This window comes from Oncorhynchus gorbuscha, linkage group LG10, assembly GCF_021184085.1.
Source record: "Oncorhynchus gorbuscha isolate QuinsamMale2020 ecotype Even-year linkage group LG10, OgorEven_v1.0, whole genome shotgun sequence".
Taxonomy (NCBI): domain Eukaryota; kingdom Metazoa; phylum Chordata; class Actinopteri; order Salmoniformes; family Salmonidae; genus Oncorhynchus; species Oncorhynchus gorbuscha.
The window spans coordinates 23,656,813-23,682,203 of NC_060182.1; the positions used below are offsets into that span (position 1 = coordinate 23,656,813).

Here is a 25,391-nt window from a genome sequence, read left to right on the forward strand (position 1 = left end):
GCCCAACAGCGCCTGTTCAACCTCAGGAGGCTGAAGAAATTTGGCTTGCCCCCTAAGTTCCTCACAGACTTTTACAGATGCACCATTGAGAGCATCCGGTCGGGCTGTATCACCACCTGGTACAGCAACTGCACCATCCACAACCACATGGCTATCCAGAGGGTGGTGTGGTCCGCCCAATGCATCACCGGGGGCACACTACTTGCCCTCCAGGATATCTACCGCACCTGGTGTCACAGGAATGCCAATAAGATCACCATGGACCTCATCTACCTGAGTTACGGCCTATTCCCCCCCGGTATTATCCAGAAGGCGAGGTCAGTACAGGTGCATCAAAGCTGGGGCAGAGAGACTGAAAAACAGCTTCTTAACTCAAGGCCATCAGACTGTTAAATAGCCATCACTAGCCATCCTCCAACCAGTATCCTGCCCTGACCTAAGTCACTGTCACTAGCTGGCTACCACTTGGTTACTCAGCCCTGCACCTTAGAGGCTGCTGCCCTATGTACATAGACATGGAGCACTGGTCACTTTAATAATGTTTACATACTGTTTGACCCATTTCACATGTCATTTTTCCACATTTTGTTATGTTACAGCCATATTCTAAAATGAAGTCAATTGTTTTTTTTTCATCTCATCAATCTACAAACAATACCCCATAATGACAAAGCAAAAACTAAAAAAATTACATAAATACTGTCATGACGTTGGCCTCTTTGGGTATAGCAAGCCCATCCCCCCTCCCTGCCTCTCCCTTCAACTAGGCTGCTGTGGTCAGAGAGAGGTCGTAAATTCCTGAGAAGACCTTGCCACATGGCCACATAGTATAAGAGGCAGATAAAATTTTCATGGTGCACACAGAACTTGAGGTACAAACAAATTTCATGTTCTGGAGAAAGTATAAAATATCGGTGAAGAATCCAGCTACGAACTGGTCCGTTTGTCACAAATTGGGGAAGCTCATTGGAGACGGTGTGGCCACATTACCATAACGCTGTTTATATAATAGCCTCAGATATGAGGTTTACATCTAATTGTTGTATAAGATGAATGAGTGAGTATGATACTGTTTGTAAAATTGTGTAATATGATTTTGGACTGTTTAATGAAGGAAAACTCAAAAAGGGGATTGGAGTTAACTAAATCAGAGGACCGCCCCTGAGCCCAGTTAGGGTCAGGCGTCCTGGGACAGCCCTTTTCTGCCATTCCGAATAAAACCCAACTTTGAGAAATTATCACCAGACCATGTTTTTCTCCATTAGGAGGAGACAAAGGTTGTTGACCATTGCTGAGTCTTTTAACCATACCACGTGGTTAAACTCAGACTATCGATACCGACAGAATAAGAACAAGTCTTTGATATTAATTACTAGTCTGCAGCTAGGAATTCGGTATCATTGAACGTGAAGCACGACAACCTCCGAAACATCCACACTATAACGAAGCAAATGAATGTCACTCTGAACTATACACTATAACCACGACAGAGAGAGAGGGAGAGAGACGGACAATTCTACAAAAGAAACTAACTTTTCACCAGCGATCAAGACGACACACTGAGCGTAAATATATATATTGAGTGCAATTGTTCCCGAATGAGTGAGTGTTCATTTCAGTTAGTCGACCCCCACTTCCCCTTTTGTCTAACAAGCCGCCATGCCGGTTTAGCCCAGTAGGGCACATTCTCCTATCATTTCTTGTAACCATATTTTCTGTATGTTTATGCATTTCTGTGAATTACTTAGTTAGTAATACATAAATGATTTAAGACAATTGATGTATGGATGTCTCATAGTGAAGACTGGGTTCGTGCAGATAACCAACAATTTACGATGTTTGGAATGAGACTAATGTGAGGTAAAGTAAATAATTATTTAATTCGAAGACTAATTGATCAGATAAAATATCTGAAAAGTTATTTTAGGAAATGATAACTTTGTAATCTGAATATTTTTCCTTGGTGCCCCGACTTCCTAGTAATTACGGTTACATGATTAATCAGTCGGATCGCGTAATACTAATTACAGAGAATCTTTGATAAAAACTATAACTCTTCAGTTAATGATAGTAAAGACACAACATAAATTTACATAACTAGTTAGTACCTTTACTCAGTACTTTGTTGTAGCACCTTTGGCAGCGACTACAGCCTCAAGTCTCCTTAGGTATGACACTACAAGCTTGGCACACCTGTATTTGGGGAGTCTCCCATTCTGCTCTGCAGATCCTCTCAAGCTGTCAGGTTGGATGGGGAGTGTCACTGCACAGCAATTTTCAGGTCTTTCCAGAGATATTCCTCAGGTTCAAGTCCGGGCTCTGGCTGGGCCACTCAATGACATCCAAATACTTGTCGCAAAAGCCACTCCTGATTTATTTTGCCTGAGTACTTAGGGTTGTTGCCCTGTTGGAAGGTGAACCTTTGCCCCAGTCTGAGGTCCTGCGCGCTCTGGAGCAGGTTTTCATCAAGGATTTCGCTGTACTTTGCTCCATTCATCTTTCCCTCAATCCGGACGAGTCGCCCAGTCGCTGACGCTAAAAAACTCCTCCACTAACATGCTTCCCCGTAGGGGTGGTGCCAGGTTTCATCCAGAAGTGACGCTTGGCATTCAGGCCAAAGAGTTCAATCTTGGTTTCGTCAGACCAGAGAATCTTGTTTCTCATGGTCTGAGTTCTTTAGGTGCCATTTGGCAAACTCCAAGTGGGCCGTCACTTTCTAATCGATCTGGCCCTGGTATCCTGGAAGAATATTGACCTAATTTCGTCAGTAGAGGATGCCTGGTTATTCTTTAAAAGTGCTTTCCTCACCATCTTAAATAAGCATGCCCCATTCATAAAATGTAGAACCAGGAACAGATATAGCCCTTGGTTCACTCCAGACCTGACTGCCCTTGACCAGCACAAAAACATCCTGTGGCGTACTGTATTAGCATTGAATAGCCCTCGCGATATACAACTTTTCAGGGAAGTTAGGAACCAATATACACAGTTAGGAAAGCAAAGACTAGATTTTTCAAACAGAAATTTGCATCCTGTAGCACAAACTCAAAAAAGTTCTGGGACACTGTAAAGTCCATGGAGAATAAGAGCACCTCCTCCCAACTTCAGAGGCTAGGAAACACTGTCACCACGGATAAATCCGCAATAATTGAGAATTTCAAAAAAGCATTTTTCTACGGCTGGCCATGCTTTCCACCTGGCTACCCCTATCCTGGTCAACAGCCCTGCGGCCCCCACAGAAACTTGCCCAAGCCTCCCCATTTCTCTTTCACCCAAATCCAGATAGCTGATGTTCTGAAAGAACAGCAAAATCTGGACCCCTACAAATCAGCTGGGCTTTTTTTTTCTACATTTATCCGCCAACATTTTTGCAAGCCCTATTACTAGCCTGTTCAACCTCTCTTTCGTATCGTCTGAGATCTCAAAACGAATCGAAAGCTACCGCATCACCCCCCTCTTCCAAGGGGGTGACAATCTAGACCCAAACTGCTACAGACCTATATCTATCCTACCCTGCCTTTCTAAGGTCTTCAAAAGCCAACTTAATAGATCACCGAACATTTAGAATCCCACCGTTTCTTCTCCTCTATGCAATTTGGTTTACGAGCTGGTCATGGGTGCACGTCAGCAACGCTTAAGGTCCTAAACGATATCATAACCGCCAACGATAAAAGACAATACTGTGCAGCCATCTTCATCGACCTGGCCAAGGCTTTAAACTCTGTCAGTCACCACATGCTTATCAACAGACTGTTTAGTCTTGGTTTCTCAAATGACTGCCTCGCCTGGTTCACCAACTACTTCTCAGGCAGAGTTCAGTGTGTCAAATCGGAGGGCCTGTTGTCCGGACCTCTGGCAGTCTATGGGTGTGCCATAGGGTTCAATAATCTGGCCGACTCTTTACTCTGTATACATCAATGATGTCGCTCTTGCTGCTGGTGATTCTCTGATCCACCTCTACGAAGACGATACCATTCTGTATACTTCTGGCCCTTCGTTGGACACTGTGTTAATTAAGCTGTGTTAACTATACCATACATCTCTCCTTCTGGTGCCTCCAATTGCTCTTAAATGCAAGTAAAACTAAATGCATGCTCTTCAACCGATCGCTGCCCGCCGCTGCCCGCCCGTCCAGCATCACTGCTCTGGACGGTTCTGACTTAGAATATGTTGACAACAACAAATACCTCGGTGTCTGGTTAGACTGTAAACTCTCCTTCCAGACTCACATTAAACACCTCCAATCCAAAATTAAATGTAGAATCGGCTTCCTATTTCGCAACAAAGCATCCTTCACTCATGCTGCCAAACATAGCCTTGTAAAACTGACTATCCTACCGATCCTTGACTTCGGCGATGTCCTTTACAAAATAGCCTCCAACACTCTACTCAGCAAATTGGATGCAGTCTATCACAGTGCCATCACCTTTTGTCACCAAAGCCCCATATACTATCCACCACTGCGACCTGTATGCGCTCGATGGCTGGCCCTCGCTTCATATTCGTCGCCAAAACCATTAGTTCCATGTCCTCTAAGTCTTTGCTAGGTAAAGCCTCACCTTATCTCAGCTCATTAATCACCATAGCAGCACCCACCCGTAGCACACACCACAGCAGGTATATCTCACTGGTCACCCCCAAAGCCAATTCCTCCTTCGGCTGCCTTTCATTCCAGTTCTCTGCTGCCAATGACTGGAACGAACTGCAACAACAACAAACAAACAAATCACTGAAGCTGGAGACTCACATCTCCCTCACTAGCTTTAAGCACCTGCTGTCAGAGCAGCTCACAGATCACTGCACATAGCCATCTGTACATAGCCCATCCAACTACCTCATCTCCATACTGTTATTTATTTTGCTCCTTTGCACCCCAGTATCTCTATTTGCACATCTATCACTCCAGTATTTAATTGCTATATTGTAAATTATTTCGCCACTATGGCCATTTATTGCCTTATTTGAGCACATTGTATATATACTTTTTCTATTGTATTATTGACTGTATGTTTGTTTATTCCATGAGTAACTCTGTGTTGTTTGTGTCGCACTGCTATGCTTTATCTTGGCCAGGTCGCATTAGTAAATGAGCACATGTTCTCAACTAGCCTACCTTGTTAAATAAAAGATGAAAAATTAAAAAATGTGTCTTTTACTGAGGAGTGGCTTCCGTCTGATTGGTGGAAAGGCCTGATTGATGGAGTGCTGCAGTGATTACTGTCCTTCTGGAAGGTTCTCCCATCTCCACAGAGGAGCTCTGGAAATCTGTCAGAGTGACCATCGGGTTCTTGGTCACCTCCCTGACCAAAGCCCTTCTCCCCCGATTGTTCAGTTAGGCCTAGTCTTGGTGGTTCCAAACCGCTTCCATTTAAAAATGGAGGCCACAGCGTTCTTGGGGTCCGTCAATGCTGCAGAAATGTTTTGGTAGTCTTCCCCAGATGTTTGCCTCGACACAATCCTGTCTCGGAGCTCTATGGACAATTCATTCGAGCTCATAGCTTGGTTTTTACTATGACATGCACTGTCAACTGGGGGACCTTATGTGGACAGACGTGTGCCTTTCCAAATCATGTCCAATCAATTGAATTTACCACAGGTGAACTCCAACCAAGTTGTAGAAACATCTCAAAGATGATCAATGGAATTGAATTCTTATGCAAATAAGCATTTATCTGGGCTACTCACTCTAATGAACTTATCCTCTGCAGCATAGGTAACTGGGTCTTCCTTTCCTGTGGCGGTCCTCATGAGAGCCAGTTTCATCATAGCGCTTGGTTTTTGTGACTGCACTTGAAGAAACTTTAACAATTCTTTAAGTTTTACAGATTGACTGACCTTCATGTCTTCAAGTAATAATGGATTGTTGTTTATCTTTGCTTATTTGAGCTGTTCTTGCCATAATATGGACCTAGTCTTTTACCAAATAGGGAAATCTTCTGTATACCACCGCTACCTTGTCACCAAACAACTGATTTGCTCAAACGCATTGAGGAAAGGAATTCCACAAATTAACTTTTAACAAGGCACACCTTAATTAAAATGCATTCGAGCGGACTACCCCTTGAAGTTGGCTGAGATAATGCCAAGTGTGTGCAAAGATGTCATTAAGGTGGCTACTTTGAATAATCTCATATATAAAATATATTTTTATTTGTTTAACACTTCTTTGGTTACTAAATGATTCCGTGTGTTATTTCATAGTTTTGTCTTCACTATTATTCTACAATGTAGAAAATAGTAAAAAAATAAAGCCTTGAGTAGGTGTGTCCAACTTTTGACTGGTAGTGTATATACACACACAACACACACAACACACACAAAATACATACTCCGGACTCCGACATTGTTTGTCCTAATATTTCTAAATACCTTAATTCCATTATTTTACTTTTAGATGTGTGTATTGCTAGATATTACTGCACTGTTGGAGCTAGGAACACAAGGACTTCACTACACCTGCAATAACATCTGCTAAATACAGTACATGACCAAAAGTAGAAAAACATCTCATTACAAAATCATTGGCATTAACGTGGAGCTGGTCCCCCCCTTTGCTGCTATAACAGCCTCCACTTTTCTGGGAAAGCTTTCCACTAGATGTTGGACCATTGCTGCAGGGACTTGCTTCCATTCAGCCACAAGAGCATTTGTGAGGTCGGGCACTGATGTTGGGCGATTAGGCCTGGCTCGAAGTTAGTATTATAATTCATGCCAAAGGTGTTCGATGGGGTCAGTGCTCTGTGCAGGCCAGTCAAGTTCTTCAACACCGATCTTGACAAACCATTTCTGTACAGCCCTCGCTTTGTGCATGGGGGTATTATCATGCTGAAACAGGAAAGGACCTTCCCCAAATTGTTGCCACAAAGTTGGAAGCACAGAATCGTCATGAAAGTCGTTGTATGCTGTAGCATTAATATTTCCCTTCACTCAAACTAAGGGGCCTAGCCAAAACCATGAAAAAAAGTCCCAGACCATTCTGCCTCCTCCACCAAGCTTTACAGTTGGCGCTATGCATTGGGGCAGGTTCTCCTGGCATCTGCCAAACCCAGATTTATCCATTGGACTGCTAGATGGCGATGCGTGATTCAACACTCCTGAGAACGCCTTTCCACGATATTGCTTTTAGACAGTTTGGATCTCGGTAGTGTGTTGCAACAGAGGACAGACGATTTTTAAGCGCAGAGCGCTTCAGCACTCGGGGGTCCGTTTCTGTGACCTACCACTAAACGGCATAGCCGTTGTTGCTCCCAGACATTTCCACTTCACAATAACAGCACTTACAGTTGACCAGGGCAGCTCCAGCAGGGCTGCAATTTGACAAACTGACTTGTTGGAAAGGTGGCACGTTGAAAGTCACTGAGCGCTTCAGTAAAGGCCATTCTACTGCCAATGTGTCTCTCTGGAGATTGCATGGCGGTGTGTTAAATGTTATACACCTTTTAGCCACAGGTATTGCGAAATAGCTGTCTCCACTAATTTGAAGGGGTGTCCACATGCTTTTGTATATATAGTGTGTGAATGCGGCCAATAAAAAGTGATTTGAATGGTATTAATGATTTTAGCTATAGTCACTGGTACATAGGCCTATCAAAATTTCATTCTGACAGTTAAATGAACTGCATAATATAGCTGGAGTATATATGCTGGGGGGGGGAATGCTTCTGACCTTGTCTTCGACTCTCATGGCAAAGAATCGTCCCGCTGTGGCAATGCTGAGTAACTTTACAGCATAGAAACGCACGGTTCCATTTAAAAAAGTTAATGTCCCGTTGTCTGTCACGAATGTTGAATAAAATTATATTGGATCTTACTCTGCCGATTGCCTGTGGGGTTGGTCCTCCAGTGGGTTGAAATTTGAGAAAATATCCACAGGCGATAAACAGACATCAAAACACAAGTCTCTGTGTGTGGCAATCAATATTTGTTTGCTTGAGGCCTAATGCACGTGCACAAGATGGTAGTACATAAACACGATGCACACATACTAACCAAAGTCTTGCAGGTGTTTTCATGATTTGGAGCATGTGCCAGGTGATAGAAATAAAAAGTCAGGGAAATATAACTTTCCTGTAGGATACTTTGACTCAGATTTCAACCCACTGAAGGCCCAACCTCACAAACAACTTGTAAAGTAATAATAATAATAAATGCCATTTAGCAGACGCTTTTATCCAAAGTAAATTCAAATATCATTGTATTATACATTCTGGCTTGTGTGGAAACTTTCCAAGTTTTTGCAGTGCTTTGTTTGACTCAATTGGTATCAGTTGGATTTATTAGGCAAGGCACGTGCCATGATGGAACTGATTAGATCTAGTTGGTCTCCACTACAGCAATACTAAGACACAAAATAGGTTGACAAACTGGAGGACAAAGTCAATTTAATGAGAAAACAAGCCATATAAAAGTTTGCACAACTGATATTTTCAATCATTCATAGAGTAATATATTTGCATGACAATTCTCAGACTGAAACCATTTGCTTACAGTGCATATGTAATGTGTATTCATCTTTTAAATGTCAGATTATCAACTAATATGACATGCTTGTTTAAGATTAGACAACTATTGTTGGACACCGCACAGGGTTAGAAGTCCTTTTGAAGATCTGAAAAGAAATTGAGAAATAAGGACATGATCATCAAATCTTTTAGAAATGTTCATGCTAACAATTTTATTCTTCCACTATGGATTTAAATTACACTCACCACTGTTTTTAAGAACCTCCCCTTTCCTTGAGTGAGCCATCCCCTCCAAGAAACGATCAAACAGTTTCACATACTTCGCCAAGCTTGTTCGTTTGTAATCTGAAACCAATAAGCTTTTGTTAGTCAAATCAACGTGCAATGAACAAACACATATCAGATCCCTTGGCTCCCTTAGTAATGAATTGCACTGGTCTCTTTGAATTACCTCTCATCTTCCGCTGCTCTCCTGCTTTTTTTATTCTCATTCTCCATGGTGTCCTCCTGCTCCTCTTCAGTATTGGGCTGATCCAGCTCCTCACAGATCAGACTACAAGGAGATACAATAACAGGATCGGTGAGAAAACCAACAGAGAACACTACAGACGCAACACAAACCTTCTGTTTAGCCCTTTGGGAAAACCGTTTTTGAAAAGTTCTTTACAAAGTTATGACAAACTGACTGTGGGCTTACCTGATAGTGGGCACTTCAAAGGGGTCAAAGCGATCCAGTTCTCTCATGTCAATAGGAACAGAGATGCGCCCTGTGGGGAGGTAAGGAGTTGCGTGTTGGGCTGACATCCAAAGATTATCTCCCTCAATTGGATGAGAAGCATCCTTTGACTGTTTCTCTCACAGGCAACATTTGGGTTAAATGTTTGTCATGGTTCAACGTGTTAGTCTTGCACTTCATGAGTTTCTCCTCACCTGTTTTGGGATGGACGCTGAAGGGGCTCTTCAGCAAGTGGTTGACTCCTTTACTGACGTTAACATCCAGCCGAGGGTAACAGTACTGAAGCATGATCTCCATCTCAAAGTAGTGGCCCTTCTTGGCAGTCGTCTGGTTGAAAAAAGCAGTTTTCATAAGGGCATGCTTGGCTGCCATTAACATCACCACATTGTTGTACTGTGTTCAAACAGGGCTTATGTCGGGCTTTATTGCATTGTGTGATCATGGCCACCTACGCGTTTGTCTTGGGCCATACTTCTGAGTGTATCCCAGCGGATCTCAGGGTTCTTTTCAGTCTGGAAGTACTGCAGCAGCTTCTTTCTGACATGTGAAGTCTCCGCTAAGGATAGGCATGTTCTCCCTCAACATGTAATGATATATCACAAAACCTGCTAAACTGCGACACACAGAACACTGATGGCCAGTTTTTAGGCATACCCATCTAGTACCGGGTTGGACCCCCCTTTGCCTCCAGAACATCTGGAATTCTTTGGGGAATGGAAACATTGTTCAATTGGTATCAAGGTACCTAACGTGTGCCAGGACAACATTCCCCACAACATTACACCACCAGCCTGTACTGTTCACACTAGGCAGGATGGGGCCATGGACTCAGGCTGCTTACGCCAAATCCCGAGTCTGCCATCAGCATGATGCAACAAGGACCGTGATTCATTGGCCCAGGCAATGTTTTTCCACTCCTCAAATGTCCAGTGTTGGTGATCGGGTGCCCACTAGAGCCGCTTCATCAGCCCATCTGTGACAGGGATTGACACCACTGTTGTACTGTGCCATTCTTTGCCTGTTTGTGGCCCACCTGTTAAGTTGCACGATTATTTCCACTCTTAGAACCTAAATCAACGAGCTGCTTTCACCCACAGGACTGCCACTGACTGGATGTTTTTTGTTTGTCGCACCGAAGCCTGTGGCGGTCATGACATTTTGTCAGTAGGTGATTGTCATTCAAGTAACTGCCAGTCTTACAGTAACCGTTAATTAAAATAAACATGTTTATAATCTCTGGCTTCAACGTATAGCCTCCAAGCCACTGATGTGGACCTTTAAAACATCTACATTTTTAAAAGTCTAATAAATCAATTTAAAATAGCCTACACCATCACAGTAAATACATAATTTATTTTAGACAGGTCTAAAGAAACATATGAAGAAAATGTAGTCCATTTCAGAGGGGGGGGGGTTGCAAATACAGGACTAGTAAAGGCCCAGGACACTACTTTCGGGAAATAAAAAAAGATATACATACATAAGGTTGAGGTCGGAAGTTTATATTCACTTAGATTGGAGTCATTAAAACTTGTTTTTCAATCACTCCAAATTTTTTGTTAACAAGCTATAGTTTTGGCAAGTCAGTTAGGACATTACTTTGTTCATGACACAAGCATTCTTTCCAACAATTGTTTACAGACATATTATTTCACTTATAATTCACTGTATCACAATTCCAGTGGGTCAGAAGTTCACATACACTAAGTTGACTGTAACTTTAAACATCTTGGAAAATTCCAGAAAATGTCATGGCTTTAGAAGCTTCTGATAGGCTAATTGACATCGTTTGAGTCAATTGGAGGTGTACCTGTGGATGTATTTCAAGGCCTACCTTCAAACTTAGTGCCTTTTTGCTTGACATTATGGGAAAATCTAAATAAATCAGCCAAGACCTCAGAAAGAAAATTGTAGACCTCCAGTCTTGTTCATCCTTGGGAGCAATTTCCAAATGCCTGAAGGTACCACATTCATCTGTACAAACAATAGTACGAAAGTATAAACACCATGGGACCACACAGCAGTCATTCCGCTCAGGAATTAGACGCGTTCTGTCTCCTAGAGATGAACGTACTTTGGTGCGAAAAAAAGTATCTATATCCACAGTAAAACAAGTCCTATATCGACATAACCTGAAAGGCCGCTCAGCAACGAAGAAGCCACTGCTCCAAGGATGCCATAAAAAAGCCAGACTACGGGTTGCAACTGCACATGGGGACAAAAATCATACTTTTTGGAAAAATGTCCTCTGGTCAGATGAAACAAAAATAGAACTGTTTGGCCATAATGACCATCGTTATGTTTGGAGGAAAAAGGGGGATGTTTGCAAGCCAAAGAACACCATACCAACTGTGTAGCACCGGGGTGGCAGCATCATGTTGTGGGGTGGTTTGCTGCAGAAGGGACTGGTGCACTTCACAAAATAGATGGCATCTTGAGGAAGAGAAATTATGTGGATATATTGAAGTAACATCTCAAGACATCAGTCAGGAAGTTAAATGGGTCTTCCAAATGGACAATGACCCCAAGCATACTTCCAAAGTTGTGGAAAAAAATGGCTTAAGGACAAGAAAGTCAAGGTATTGGAGTGGCCATCACAAAGCCCTGACCTCAATCCTATAGAACATTTGTGGGCAGAACTGAAAAAGTGTGTGCAAGCAAGGAGGCCTACAAACCTGACTCAGTTACACCAGCTCTGTCAGGAGGAATGGGCTAAAATTCACCCAACTTATTGTGGGAAGCTTGTGGAAGGCTACCCAAAACGTTTGACCCAAGTTAAACAATTTAAAGGCAATGCTACCAAATACTAATTGAGTGTATGTAAACTTCTGACCCACTGGGAATGTGATGAAATAAATAAAAGCTGAAATAAATCACTCTACTAGTATTCTGACATTTCACATTCTTAAAATAAAGTGGTGATCTTAACTGACGTAAAACAGGGAATTTTTTTACTAGGATTAAATGTCAGGAATTGTGAAAAACTGAGTTTAAATATATTTGGCTAAGGTGTATGTGAAATTCCAACTTCAACTGTATGCATGTATATATAAATTCCAATTTTTTTTAAGGGGGTGATGCAGCACCCTCAGCGCCCTTACTTCCTGAGGCTATGGTAAGAACAATAGAATTGGAAAAAAAAACCCACTGTTTTCACACTCAATTGCACAACGACTGAGTTTAGTTTCACTAGGTTCTGTAGGCTATGGGCTTTCCAAACATGTTCCAGGGGTCTTGGGCCAGTAGGCAGTGGTGGAAAAAGTACCCAATTGTCATACTTGAATAAAAGTAAAGATACCCTAATAGGAAATCACTCAAGTAAAAGTCACCCAGTAAAATACTTCTTGAGTAAAAGTTAAGTTATTTGGTTATATACTGAACAAAAATATAAACTCAACATGTTAAGTGTTGGTCCCATGTTTCATGAGTTGAAAAAGCCCAGAAATGTTCCATACGCACCAAAAGCTTTTCTCTCTCTAATTTTGTGCACAAACGTATTTACATCCCTGTTACTGAGCATTTCTCCTTTGCCAAGATAATCCATCCACTTGACAGGTGGGCATATCAAGAAGCTGATTAAACAGCATGATGATTACACAGGTGGACCTTGTGCTGGGGAAAATAAAAGGCCACTAAAATGTGAGGTTTTGTCACACAACGTCTCAAGTTGAGGGAGCTTGCAATTTGCATGCTGACTGCAGGAATGTCCACCAGAGCTGTTGCCAGAGATGTAATGTTAATATCTCTATCATAAGCCGTTTTATAGTATTTGGCAGTACGTCCAACTGGACTCAACCACAGACCACATGTAACCACGCCAGCCCAGGACCTCCACATCCGGCTTCTTCCCCTCCGGGATCGTCTGAGGGGGAGTGCTGAGGAGTTATGTCTAATAAAGTATTTTTGTGGGGAAAAACTCATCCTGATTGGCTGGGCCTGGCTCCCGAGTGGGTGGGGCCTATGCCCTCCCAGATCCACCCACGGCTGCGCCCCTGTCCAGTCATGTGAAATCCATAGATTTAGTGCCTAATGAAAGTATTTAAATTGACTAATTTCCTTATATGAACTGTAACTCAGCAAAATCTTTGAAATTGTATTATGTTGCGTTTATATTTATTTTCTGTATATAAATGGTAAAGTACAGATACCCTAAAAAACTACTTAAGTTGTACTTCAAGTATATTTACTTCAGTACTTCACGCTACTGCCTATAGGCTACGTTTGGCATTATTTGGCCACTTCAGTTGTGATGAACCTTAGCAAAACATATAGGCCTATGGGCTAGGCAACATTATGCATGAGATTATGATTTGAAAAAGTTGCTGAAAAATGCATGCGCTGTGCATCATTCACATGTGATTTCTCAAATTAATCTAGTCTTCACATATACTAAATAATATGTGCAAAATTAGTTTGTATTTAGAATGGGCCATTATCATGCACCTGTCGGAACAGGAAAATTTAAAATTAATAAATAAATGATATCCGCATCATTCTTGGCAAAGCCTACACTGACATGCGTGAAAAGCCCAGGAGGCCGGCCATTTCTGAGACACTGGAACTGGCACTGATAATCATACCTCGCTCAAAGTCGCTTAGGTCACTCGTTTAGCCCATTCTAACGTTCAACCGAACAGTAACAATGCCTCGATACCCGTCTGCCAGCTTTATATAAGCAAGCCATGGCCATGTGACTCATCGTCTGTAGGAGCAATCTATTTTCGTGAACTGGGTGGGGTACCTAATAAACTGGCCACTGAGTGTATGTACTGTATGCACGCCAAATATCATATGAAAAGTGGCACAGAGGAAAAGGATATCTTCAGGTAAAAGAGCCAGCACTTTGTCTACAGCCTCTTTGCTACCCAGTATGTCCTGTCCCAGCAGAGCGTACTGGGAGAAGTAGTGCTCCACCACAGTCAGGGATTCCCTGGAGGGGAGATGAGGGTTAGAGGTCAACTGGTCAATCAAAATTCAACATGATTCTGCCCTTTAACAGTTAGACAACAACTTAAATGAATGGTCCTTTTCTCAACTAGTAGAACCCACAACAGCTAACAAGGATACAAGTATGGCTCTGAAACGTGATCTTACGTGATGAATGGATGAATTGGGTCTGACAGCACAACTTTCCTCACAGTCTCATCTCCACCCTGAAGAACAGAATTTGTGTGACAATCTCCAGTGTTGATATCACTTTGATGATGTTGATCTTATGATTGTTAGCATTTCTTTACTCAGAACTTCTTGACTCAAATGAACAGAAGTCGATAAATGTAAGGCTCCCGCATCACCTCTATCAAATATTGCATGTGATTGAGTCTACTAATCCATTAAAATATAGCCAAGAAGAGTGTAACCCTTGATTGTTGGAAACCTCTTTTAGCCTAGAGTGGGTTATGATGTCATGAGAAGTGGTCTTACCTTGACCAGACTCAAGTACTCAGCCACAGCGGAGCGTGCCGCCACAGAGAGCTTCCGGGCGGCCTCGTCACACACCCAGCAATGCACCCCTCTCCTGCCAGAGTACACCCACAGGCAGTGCCGGAAACCGAAGTCATCTGGAGCACCCCAGAAAAAAGTCAACAAACACAGGTAACAATGAAAATTAATCAACATCAGACAATTTTGTAAAATGACCAATAGAAAGATTGAGCTCTTGTCTTGAACCTCTTTTAATCCTGTGAAAACTAACCGTTTTTCTGACTCACCTCGAAGGGCCCGGTCCAATATACGGATGGCAATGGTCATCAGAGTCCAGCACTTTGGGCAGATGTCTGCACCACTGCAAAACAAGACAGCTAATGAACGGTCCCAGATCCCCAAAACTTCAAAAATATTAATCCCCAAATTAGAATCTGTTGTACATTCAAACATACTCCACAACTTTACAATCGTAAAGATGGTTGAACTACAGACACTTTCTGGCTAATGTGATCAAGTACCTGCAACAGCTTCTGACGTCATCATAGTCTGTCATATCAATATCAAACACCAGCTCCTTCTCCAGAGCCTGGAAGGATCCAGACTTGACTGTGTTGCGCTGATTGGGCTGAGGGTGGCAGAAGAAGAAAAATAGAATGGACACTTGAGTGACGAGAGGTGTGTGAGAGAGATAGAGACAGATAAAGGGAGAAGAGGGCAAGAGTATGTGAGTAAGTGGTGGTCAGATCCAGACAGTGGGTAATGGATCCTCACCCTGTGACTGTAGACTGCTCCAATGTCAATCTTGTACGGGTTCATCTTCTGCATCTCCTTCTCCAGCTCGTTCTGTGTGCTGAACGACTGATATCGTACGTAGATGTCATCCTTCAACGTGAAGGAGAACTCTCGATTCTGGAAGTAGTTCTTTGTCACTGAGGGGTTGCAAAAGACGTTCTCAACCATTAAACTTGACTGGTTGTGAACTAGATAGCAAGTGTGTTGTTGGAGGGGCAAAACTGTTTCAGTCAAAAAATGCCAGAGGCATGGGGCACAATGTCATTGTCTGCAAAGCTGTTAAAATCCTTACATGCCCTATGCTGTTGGAAATTTGAGACAAAATATCCCCAGTAATCTGGTGAGGAGATTCTATTAGGCATGTTTTGCACTGGATGCAAGTTGATTGTATTTGTTTTGGAAGGTGCCCTGTTCAAAGCCAACTGTGAACACGGCTCAAGACAAGTGATGCAATTAAGCATGTCGACTAGAGGTCGACCCATTAATCGGAATGGCCTATTAATTAGGGCCGATTTCAAGTTCTCTTAACAACCGGAAATCGGTATTTTTGGGCGCCGAGTTGTTAAATTTTTGTTTTGTTTTTATACCTTTATTTAACGAGGCAAATCAGTTAAGAACACATTATTTTCAACGACGGCCTAGGAACGGTGTGTTAACTGCCTTGTTCAGGGGCAGAACGACAGATTTTCACCTTGTCAGCTCGGGGGAGCCAATCTTGCAACCTTACAGTTAACTAGTCCAACGCAATAACGACCTGCCTCTCGTTGCACTCCACAAGGAGACTGCCTGTTACGAATGCAGTAAGCCAAGGTAAGTTGCTAGCTAGCATTAAACTTATATTATAAATAACAATCAATCATAATCACTAGTTAACTATACATGGTTGACGATATTACTAGATATTATCTAGCGTGTATCTGACTGAGCGGTGGTAGGCATATTCATTTAATATTCATTCAAACAGCACTTTTTTTATTAAATTGAATAGACATGATTTGGAATGGCACAGAGCGGTCAATTATTGGTCCCACAGTTATGCGGCATGTCAGAGCAAAAAACAAGCCACGAGGTCAAAGGAATTGTCAGAAGAGCCCTGAAACAGGACTGTGTCAAGGTACAGATCTGGGGAGAGTACCAAAAAATGTCTGCAGCATTGACGATCCCCAAGAACACCATGGCCTGCATCATTCTTAAATGGAAGTTTGGAACCACCAAGACTCTTCCTCGAGCTGGCCGCCTGGCCAAACAGAGAAATCAGAGGAGACGGGCCTTGGTTAGGGAGGTGACCAAGAACCCGATGGTCACTGACAGAGCTCCAGAGTTCTTCTGTGGAGATGCGAGAATCTCCCAGGAGGACAACCATCTCTGTTGCACTCCACCAAATCAGGCATTTATGGTAGAGTGGCCAGACAGAAGCCACTCCTCAGTAAAATGCACAGCAGCCCGCTTGGAGTTTGCCAAAAGGCACCTAAAGGAATCAGACCATGAGAAACAAGATTCTCTGGTCTGATGAAGCCCGAATGCCAAACGTCACATCTGGAGGAAACCTGGCACCATCCCTATGGTGAAGCATGGTGGTGGCAGCATGCTGTGGGGATGTTTCCAGTGGCAGGGACTGGGAGACTAATCAGGATCGAGGGAAATATGAACGAAGCAAAGTACAGAGAGATCCTTGATGAAAACCTCCTCCAGAGTGCTCAGGACCCCAGACTGGGGGCGAAGGTTCACCTTCCAACAGGACAACGACCCTAGGCACACAGCCAGGACAACTTAGGAGTGGCTTCGGGACAAGTCTCTGAATGTCCTTGAGTGGCGCAGCCAGAGCCCAGACTTGAACCCGATCCAACATCTCTGGAGAGAACTGAAAATAGCTGTGCAGCAACGCTCCCCATCAACCGAACAGAGCTCGAGAGGGTCTGCAGAGAAGAATGGGAGAGAGTCCCCAAATACAGGTATGCCAAGCTTGTAGCGTCATACCCAATTACACTCGAGGCTGTAATAGATGCCGAAGGTGCTTAAACAAAGTACTGAGTAAAGGGTCTAAATACCTATGTAAATGTGATATCAATTTAGTATTTTTTTAATACATTTCCTAAATTTATATGGATTATGGCAGCCCCCCCACATCTCTCTGATTCAGAGGAGTTGGGTTAAATGCTGTAGACACATTTCAGTTGAATGCATTCAGTTGTACAACTGACTAGGTATCCCCCCTTTCCCTTTCATAACAGATTATAGTTTTGGGAACAAAATCTATCTACTCCCACTGGGGTCCAAACACTTAAGAGACACACCCTTGTCCACTTACCCTCGCTTTATGCCCTTGGCATAATCCGCCTCACCATCTTGGAGGATGGTCCAAATGATTAGCCAAGCAAGGGAAGTTTGCAACGTAAGCCGATCAGCCCTTGTTTTTAGTCGGCTTTGCGAGTTACCAATCATGTTCACTCCTGGTCTGAAACGCCCCATAATTCAATTCGCGAAGATTGTACATCCGCCAAGAAAAGCCAGCGAAAAATTTTAAAAAATCAATGGAGAAATCAATATACATCGTCACACATGTAACAGGTTTGACGATCTCATTCTGATTCACTTTTAGGACCGGTGACTTTTGATTAGCGTCTATTATTAACAACGAATGCAAATAAGTTAGAAATGTCGCTACTATGTAAAGTAAATATTTTTGTTTGGGTATCTTTTGGAAATTGTAGAAATAATGTTCCTTCAGAAGTTCCAGCTCGGCAGGCTAACGTTAGTTAGGTAATTAATTTGCTACCTATCATACTGTAGGCATATATTAATAATTATATTTAATATACGTAGACATGCACTCAATTGACTGCAGCGCATATAAACCACCCACAAGTTTACGGTGGCTGAAAACAATCATCGCGGGATGAACAAGTGATTAATTTCAGGCTACGGGTGGTCCATTTAAAAATGATTCCTTCCTCCCTTGCCCTGCAAGTGTATATTCTTCAGACGTCATCAGAAGTGCCCATTTAATTTGGGGGCTGAGGGAATAGGGTGTTTCTTTCACGTGTTTGGACCTTGATTCTCTACCTGTGGAGAAACCATGTTACGCCTGATCCTCCCACTTCTCTCGATACGTCCAATAAAATAGTTACTCCTATGATTCTTCTACCGACACTAGAGTTTTAGCCTATATTCAAATTATACTGTCCTTTGCTGGTACTGCCGTTAAAAAACGTTGCTGTTTATGTTTGTCTCATTTCTAGCAACATAACGTTCGCTGACAACCAACCGATAGAGTTTATTGAACATTCTGAATAAAACAACTGTTCGAGTGGGGAGAGAGAACTTCCCACTCGGAAGCGTAGAGGCTAGCAGTAGCTAGCTTACTGTACTCACCTCCTCCATAGTTCAGCCACCGGTGGTATTGAGAGAAAGGGAAAAGTCGGCGGTAGTACAGAGGCAATAAGTCCGGTAGAGAAGCCTGGTCGTAATCAGCAGTTGTCATTTCTGAAGTTATGCAAATGTATTGATTTAATCGAAAATGTTGATAACTGAATGTACCCGCAATTCTTTGTCTGACATTCGAGCGCGCGTGAAAATCTGAAAGTTGACCGGAATTTCCTTCTTCTTCTTCTTCTTCGGTGGGGTTTATCGGCGGTTGGCATCCACAATTATGGTTCATTGCCGTCACCTACTGCACTGGAGGGAGAAACTAAATCCTACCTGCCAGCCCCATTTCTCTTAAAAAATACAGATTCAAATATTTTGTTCTCAACCTCTCTCTTTCCCTCTAATGCTGCCCGTACTGTATCAATACTGTTTGAATGTTAAATGACGAGACACTCATAACAAATACATGCTCCACTATCTCTGTTTTCTGGTAATAATCACACTTTCCTGTTGGATGCTTTCCTATCACATTTAAAGTCTTATTCAATTGGCTGTGTCTCACCCTTAATTCTTGCAAAAATAGTCTCCTTTCTTATGTCCATTCCTACTGTCCTCCCCGACTTTCTTCTGTACTTGAAATAAATGCCTGACATTGGTATCTCTATTCCACAGCTCTTGCCATCTCTGCACACTCACTGTCCATATTAGGCTTTTTGCGTCTGCCTTGCTCATTGAAACGACAACATCAACATCCGCATGACTAAGTGCTTGTTTAGCCAGTACAGTACTTCAACTGCCTCGTTCCCCTCCACTCCCACATGGGCTGTGACCCAAGTAACTCTTCTCTGTATACCCATTCGTCTAATCCTGCCATGGGTTTGTAGTACATCATGAGCTAAAGGACTGCAGACTCATCAACACTGCACATGAATCATAGCAAATAAGTACTATGTCTGGCTTGACTTTCTCCGCCCACTGGAAGGCCAACATTGGAAATCAGCTCCGCCGTATATACAGCCAGATTATTTGGAATATGTTTCCTGACTGCCACCCCTCCCTTCCATACAGTCCCATCTCCCTCGTCTGAGTATTACCCATCCACCCAAAGCTTGTGTTCTGTCCTCACTCATGTTCCCAGCATGCCTGTAAAATCGCTTTTGCAGGAGGAGACACCGCATGTCCCTGTAGGTTGACCCAATATTTATTTGTCAGCTGCTGTCTCCTAATCCGCAATGACTCCAACACCATCATTAAGTTTGCTGACGACACAACAGTGGTAGGTCTGATCACCAACAACAATGAGACAGCCTATAGGGAGGAGGTCAGAGACCTGGCCGTGTGGTTCCAGGATAACCTCTCCCACAATGTGATCAAGACAAAGGAGATGATTGTGGGCTACAGGAAAAGGAGGACCGAGCACGCCCCCAATCTCATCGACAGGGCTGTAGTGGAGCAGGTTGAGGGCTTCAATTTCCTTGGTGTCCACATCACCAACAAACTATCATGGACCAAACAAACCAAGACAGTTGTGAAGAGGGCACAACAAAACACATTCCCCCTCAGGAGACTGAAACGATTTGGCATGGCTCCTCAGATCCATCGGGTAGTGCGTATGGCCCAGTACACCACTGGGGCAAATATTCCTGCCATCCAGGACCTCTATACCAGGCGGTGTCAGAGGTAGGCCCTAAAACTGTCAAAGACTCCAGTCACCCTAGTCATAGACTGTTCTCTCTGCTACTGCATGACAAGTGGTACCAGAGCGCCAAGTCTAGGTCCAAGAGGCCAAGTCTAGGTCCTAAACAGCTTCTACCCCCAAGCCATAAGACTCCTGAACATCTAATAAAATGGCTACCCAGACTATTTGCATTGCCCCCCCCCCCTCTTTTACACCACTGCTACTCTCTGTTGTTATCATCTATGCATAGTCACTTTAATAACTCTACCTACATGTACATATTACCTCAATTACCTCGACTAACTGTTGGCCCCGCACATTGACTCTGTACCGGAGCCCGCTTGTATATAGTCTTGGTATTGTTATTTTACTGCTGCTCTTTAAATACTTGTTACTTTTATTTCTTATTCTTATTCTTTTTTTCTTTCTTTTTTTACTGCACTGTTGGTTAGGGGCTCATATGTAAGCATTTCACTACAAGGTCTACACCTGTTGTATTTGGCGCATGTGACTAAATAAGCAAAGAGAAACGACAGTCCATCATAACTTTAAGACATGAAGGTCAGTCAATCTGGAAAATTTTGAATGTTTATTCAAGTGCAGTTGCGAAAAACATCAAACGCTATGATGAAACTGGCTCTCATGAGGACCGCCACAGGAAAGGAAGACCGAGATTTACCTCTGTAGCAGAGGATAAGTTCATTAGAGTTAACTGCACCTCCGATTGCAGCCCACATAAATGCTTCACACAGTTCAAGTAACAGACACATCTCAACATCAACTGTTCAGAGGAGACTGTGTGATCAGGCTTTCATGATCAAATTGATGCAAAGAAAACACTACTAAAGGACACCAATAAGAAGAACAGACTTGCTTCGGCCAAGAAACACGACCAATGGATATTAGACTGGTGGAAATCTGTCCATTGGTCTGATGAGTCCAAATTTGAGATTTTTGGTTCCAACCGCCATGTCTTTGTGAGATGCAGAGTAGGTGCAGAGTAGGTGATGCAGAGTAGGTGAACGGATGATCTCCGCATGTGTGGTTCCCACCGTGAAGATTGGAGGACTCTATTTGCCAACTGCATGGGAGGGCGGACACCACTCCTTAACACACCCTGTAACTCTTCTGGCCAAATCTTGTGTACACAAATACTTCTCTGCAGCTGCCACCACAACATCTATTCTCTATAATTGACGTTCCATTTCTGTGGTACAGTTGATAACCAATGCTATGAACGGTAAGAAGCCAACCTTAATGAAACATATATCTCTCGTTGGCCTATCCCTCTGTGCTGGCACAAATCTACTTCTCACTGGGATCCTCTCAGGATCCCTCACATTTGACCCATCCTCCTCCACTTTCTTCACTGCCTCAGCATATGACACCCTCTGCACTATTCTGACTCTGGCAACTTCGACCTGCCTATCTCGCACCCCTACAGTTTACACACACTACTTTATCCACCGAAATACACAATCCTCTGTCCCATGCCCCCCTACACACTTCCCACATCTTGTAATCTCCCTCCTTCAGACAGCTGCAACATGACCATAAAAGAAGCTGCATGGTCAATCCGAAGTCTGCATTGCCCGTAAGAAGTCTGCATTGCCCGTAAGAAGTCTGCATTGCCTGTAAGAAGTCTGCATTGCCCGTAAAAGTCTGCATTGCCCATAATAAGTCTGCATTGCCCGTAAGAAGTCTGCATTGCCCGTAAGAAGTCTGAATTGCCTGTAAATGCAGCATTTATGGTGATATGGCCTCTGCATAAGTCAGTGCATTCATACTTATTGCGCTTCACCGAGCAATGCAGAGTTTTGTGAAGGAAATTGTCAAGGAAGTGAGTTTGTGTTTACACAGGACCTTCCGACCTCACCTACCGTCAACCAATCATGTAAAATTTGAGAGGCACATGCACGGCGATGCAGTACCGAGCTCAATTTGCCGCAAGTGCATCATCCATAGGCGCCACCGACCACAATTTGCCGCAATTGCATCATCCATTGGCGCCACCGACCACATTTTCAGATCAAGCATAAATTGGCTCTAAATGTTGCACCTGAAACAGAGCAGGGGATTCAGCACAAAAGCTCTAACAGGATAACTGATATACTGTATCCTAACATGACTTAGTCTGGTAGAGACTCTGAATTAAAACTCTAAAGGACTGACAATGACTCCTCTGTTTCACCACGCTCCCCACCGGTTCTACTTCGCACCAAACGTAGGGCGTCACAGACACAGGGAATCTTCAACTTTAGTTGAACCTTTTCAACACTTAACACCACTTCAGTTATCACTCCTTTCAATGTTGCCCTGCTCCGGAGGGGAAAGCAATTCACAGTTATTTTCCCAGGTCGAGTAATGCAAAGCGCACACTCCCTCTGTACAGTAGAAATTCAAAAAATCTACACATGAACATGATATGTTCCACTTTTTTCATTTTTTCCCTGCCTGCCTTCTTACCAACCTCTATGGGTTCCCCTGACTCCATCTCCTAATCCGACAAACATTTGGGCATACCCGCCATCTTGTCCCTAGGCTAGGCATCCTTCAGTGATCATTCATAGCAGCTCGAAAAGGTAAAGGTGCATGTGAAAGATGTTGCTGGTGTTTAATTACCTGCTCATTTGTCACACCAAATAAGATCATTTTCATGAGATGATATCATTCATGATTTGATCTTCCTGACAGACATATAGCAATGTTATTTTACTCTGCAAATGATGACTGGATTGGCAGATTTACAATTCACTTTAATATTCTCTGGTTTGATGTAATACTTTCTGTTTATAAAATGGTTCTTATGGTAGTCTACTGCTGTTCATTGACACAGGCCTAAGTGGTGATGGAATGCATTTTTCCTCTATGACCATCAGATGGCGATGCAATGTCAGCTAATCTCTTCCTGAAAGATTGCCCATGTGTGTGATGCCTCTCCATAGATACCCGCTCCTTCACGCCCACCACACTGCAGTTAATCAGCAGAGGAGATAGATTGGGTAGATGTGCCCCCTGTTAATGGAATGACTCATGTGTTTCTCAGGGGCTCCTCAGAACCCAGCCAACAGGGTTCTAAATTCTGAACCAAGCCAGGTACCTTTTGCTCCCCCATTTATAGCCGGCTGTTGATGTGTGTGTGTGTGTGTGTGTGTGTGTGTGTGTGTGTGTGTGTGTGTGTGTGTGTGTGTGTGTGTGTGTGTGTGTGTGTGTGTGTGTGTGTGTGTGTGTGTGTGTGTGTGTGTGTGTGTGTGTGTGTGTGTGTGTGTGTGTGTGTGTGTGTGTGTGGATCATGTATGTTTGCTATACCTGGAGAATGTTGTCCTTCAGGTGTACAAGCCCATATCAACATGCAGTGCCTTCGGAATGTATTCAGACCCCTTGACTTTTTCCACATTTTGTTACATTATAAAATGTATTAAATAAATACAAATCCTCAGCAATCTACACACAATACCCAATAATGACAATGCGAAAACAGGTTTGTAGAAACTTTTGTATAAAACATATATAAATAACAGAAATAACTTATTTATATAAGTATTCAGAACCTTTGCTATGATACTTTAAATTGAGTTCTGGTGCATCCTGTTTCCATTGATCATCCTTGAGATGTTTCTACAACTTGATTGGAGTCCATCTGTGGTAAATTCAATTGATTGGACATGATTTGGAAATGCACAGACCTGTCTATATAAGGTCTCACAGTTATGTGGCATGTCAGAGCAAAAAAACAAACCATGAGGTCGAAGGAATTGTCTGTAGAGCTCCGAGACAGGATTGTGTCGAGGCACAGATCTGGGGATAGGTACCAAAAAATGTCTGCGGCATTGAAGGTCCCCAAGAACACAGTGGCCTCCGTCATTCTTAAATGAAAGAAGTTTGGAACAGCCAAACTCTTCCTGGAGCTGGCCGCCCGGCCAAACTGAACAATCCCGGGAGAAGGGCCTTGGTCAAGGAGGTTACTAAGAACCCGATGGTGACTCTGACAGAGTTCTAGAGTTTGTCTGTGGAGATGGGAGAACCTTCCAGAAGGACAACCATCTCTGCAGCACTCCACCAATCAGACCTTTATGGTAGAGTGGCCAGACGGAAGCCACTCCTCAGTAAAAGACAGCCCACAAGTAACAAGATTCCCTGGTTTGATGAAACCAAGATTCAACTCTTTGACCTGAATGCCAAGTGTTAAGTCTGGAAGGAACCTGGCACCATCCCTACGGCTAAGCATGGGGGTGGCAGCATCATGCTGTGGGGATGTTTTTCAGCGGCAGGGACTGGGAGACTAGTCAGGATTGAGGCAAAGATGAAGAAGCAAAGTACAGAGAGATCGTTGATGAAAACCTACTCCAGAGCGCTCAGGACCTCAGAATGGGGTGAAGGTTCACCTTCCAAAAGGACAACGACCCAAAGCACACAGCTAACACAAAGCAGGAGTGGTTTCGGGACAAGTCTCTGAATGTCCTTGAGAAGCTCAGAGAGAGCCCAGACTTGAACCTGATCAAACATCTCTGGAGAGACCTGAAAATAGCTGTGCAGGAACACTCCCCATCCAACCTGACAGACCTTGAGAGCATAATTGCTGCCAAAGATGCTTCAACAAAGTACTGAGTAAAGGGTCTGTATACTTATGTAAATGTGATATTTCTGTTTTAAATATCTTTAAAAAAAATAGTTTTTGCTTAGTCATTATGGGGTATTGTGTGTATATTGATGAGGAAAAAAAAACAATTAAATCAATTTTCAAATAACGATGTAACTTAAAATAATGTAGAAAAGGGAAGCGGTCTGAATACTTTCTGAAGGCACTGTATGTAGCCTTAGAAACAAGGTTAATGAAATCAATAAATTGTAGATAACATCAGATAACATTGATATATTCTGGTTATCGCTGAATCTCACTTAGATAATTGCTTTGATACAGTGGTACCAA

The 25,391-nt window shown here is 43.0% G+C and overlaps 1 protein-coding gene across 1 annotated transcript; it reads right to left on the reverse strand.

Annotated features, from left to right (window-relative positions):
- Window positions 1–8,364: 8,364 nt before the first annotated feature.
- Window positions 8,365–19,303, reverse strand: LOC124045041 (DNA primase small subunit-like). Its single transcript, XM_046364252.1, is given in 14 exon segments — window positions 8,365–8,608; window positions 8,709–8,807; window positions 8,914–8,945; window positions 8,947–9,015; window positions 9,160–9,229; window positions 9,393–9,525; window positions 9,651–9,742; window positions 14,019–14,128; window positions 14,293–14,351; window positions 14,623–14,759; window positions 14,910–14,983; window positions 15,144–15,250; window positions 15,397–15,554; window positions 18,790–19,303. Coding segments are annotated over 14 exon segments (1,446 nt in total). The 5' UTR covers window positions 19,076–19,303; the 3' UTR covers window positions 8,365–8,588.
- Between the last annotated feature and the right edge of the window lie 6,088 nt (window positions 19,304–25,391).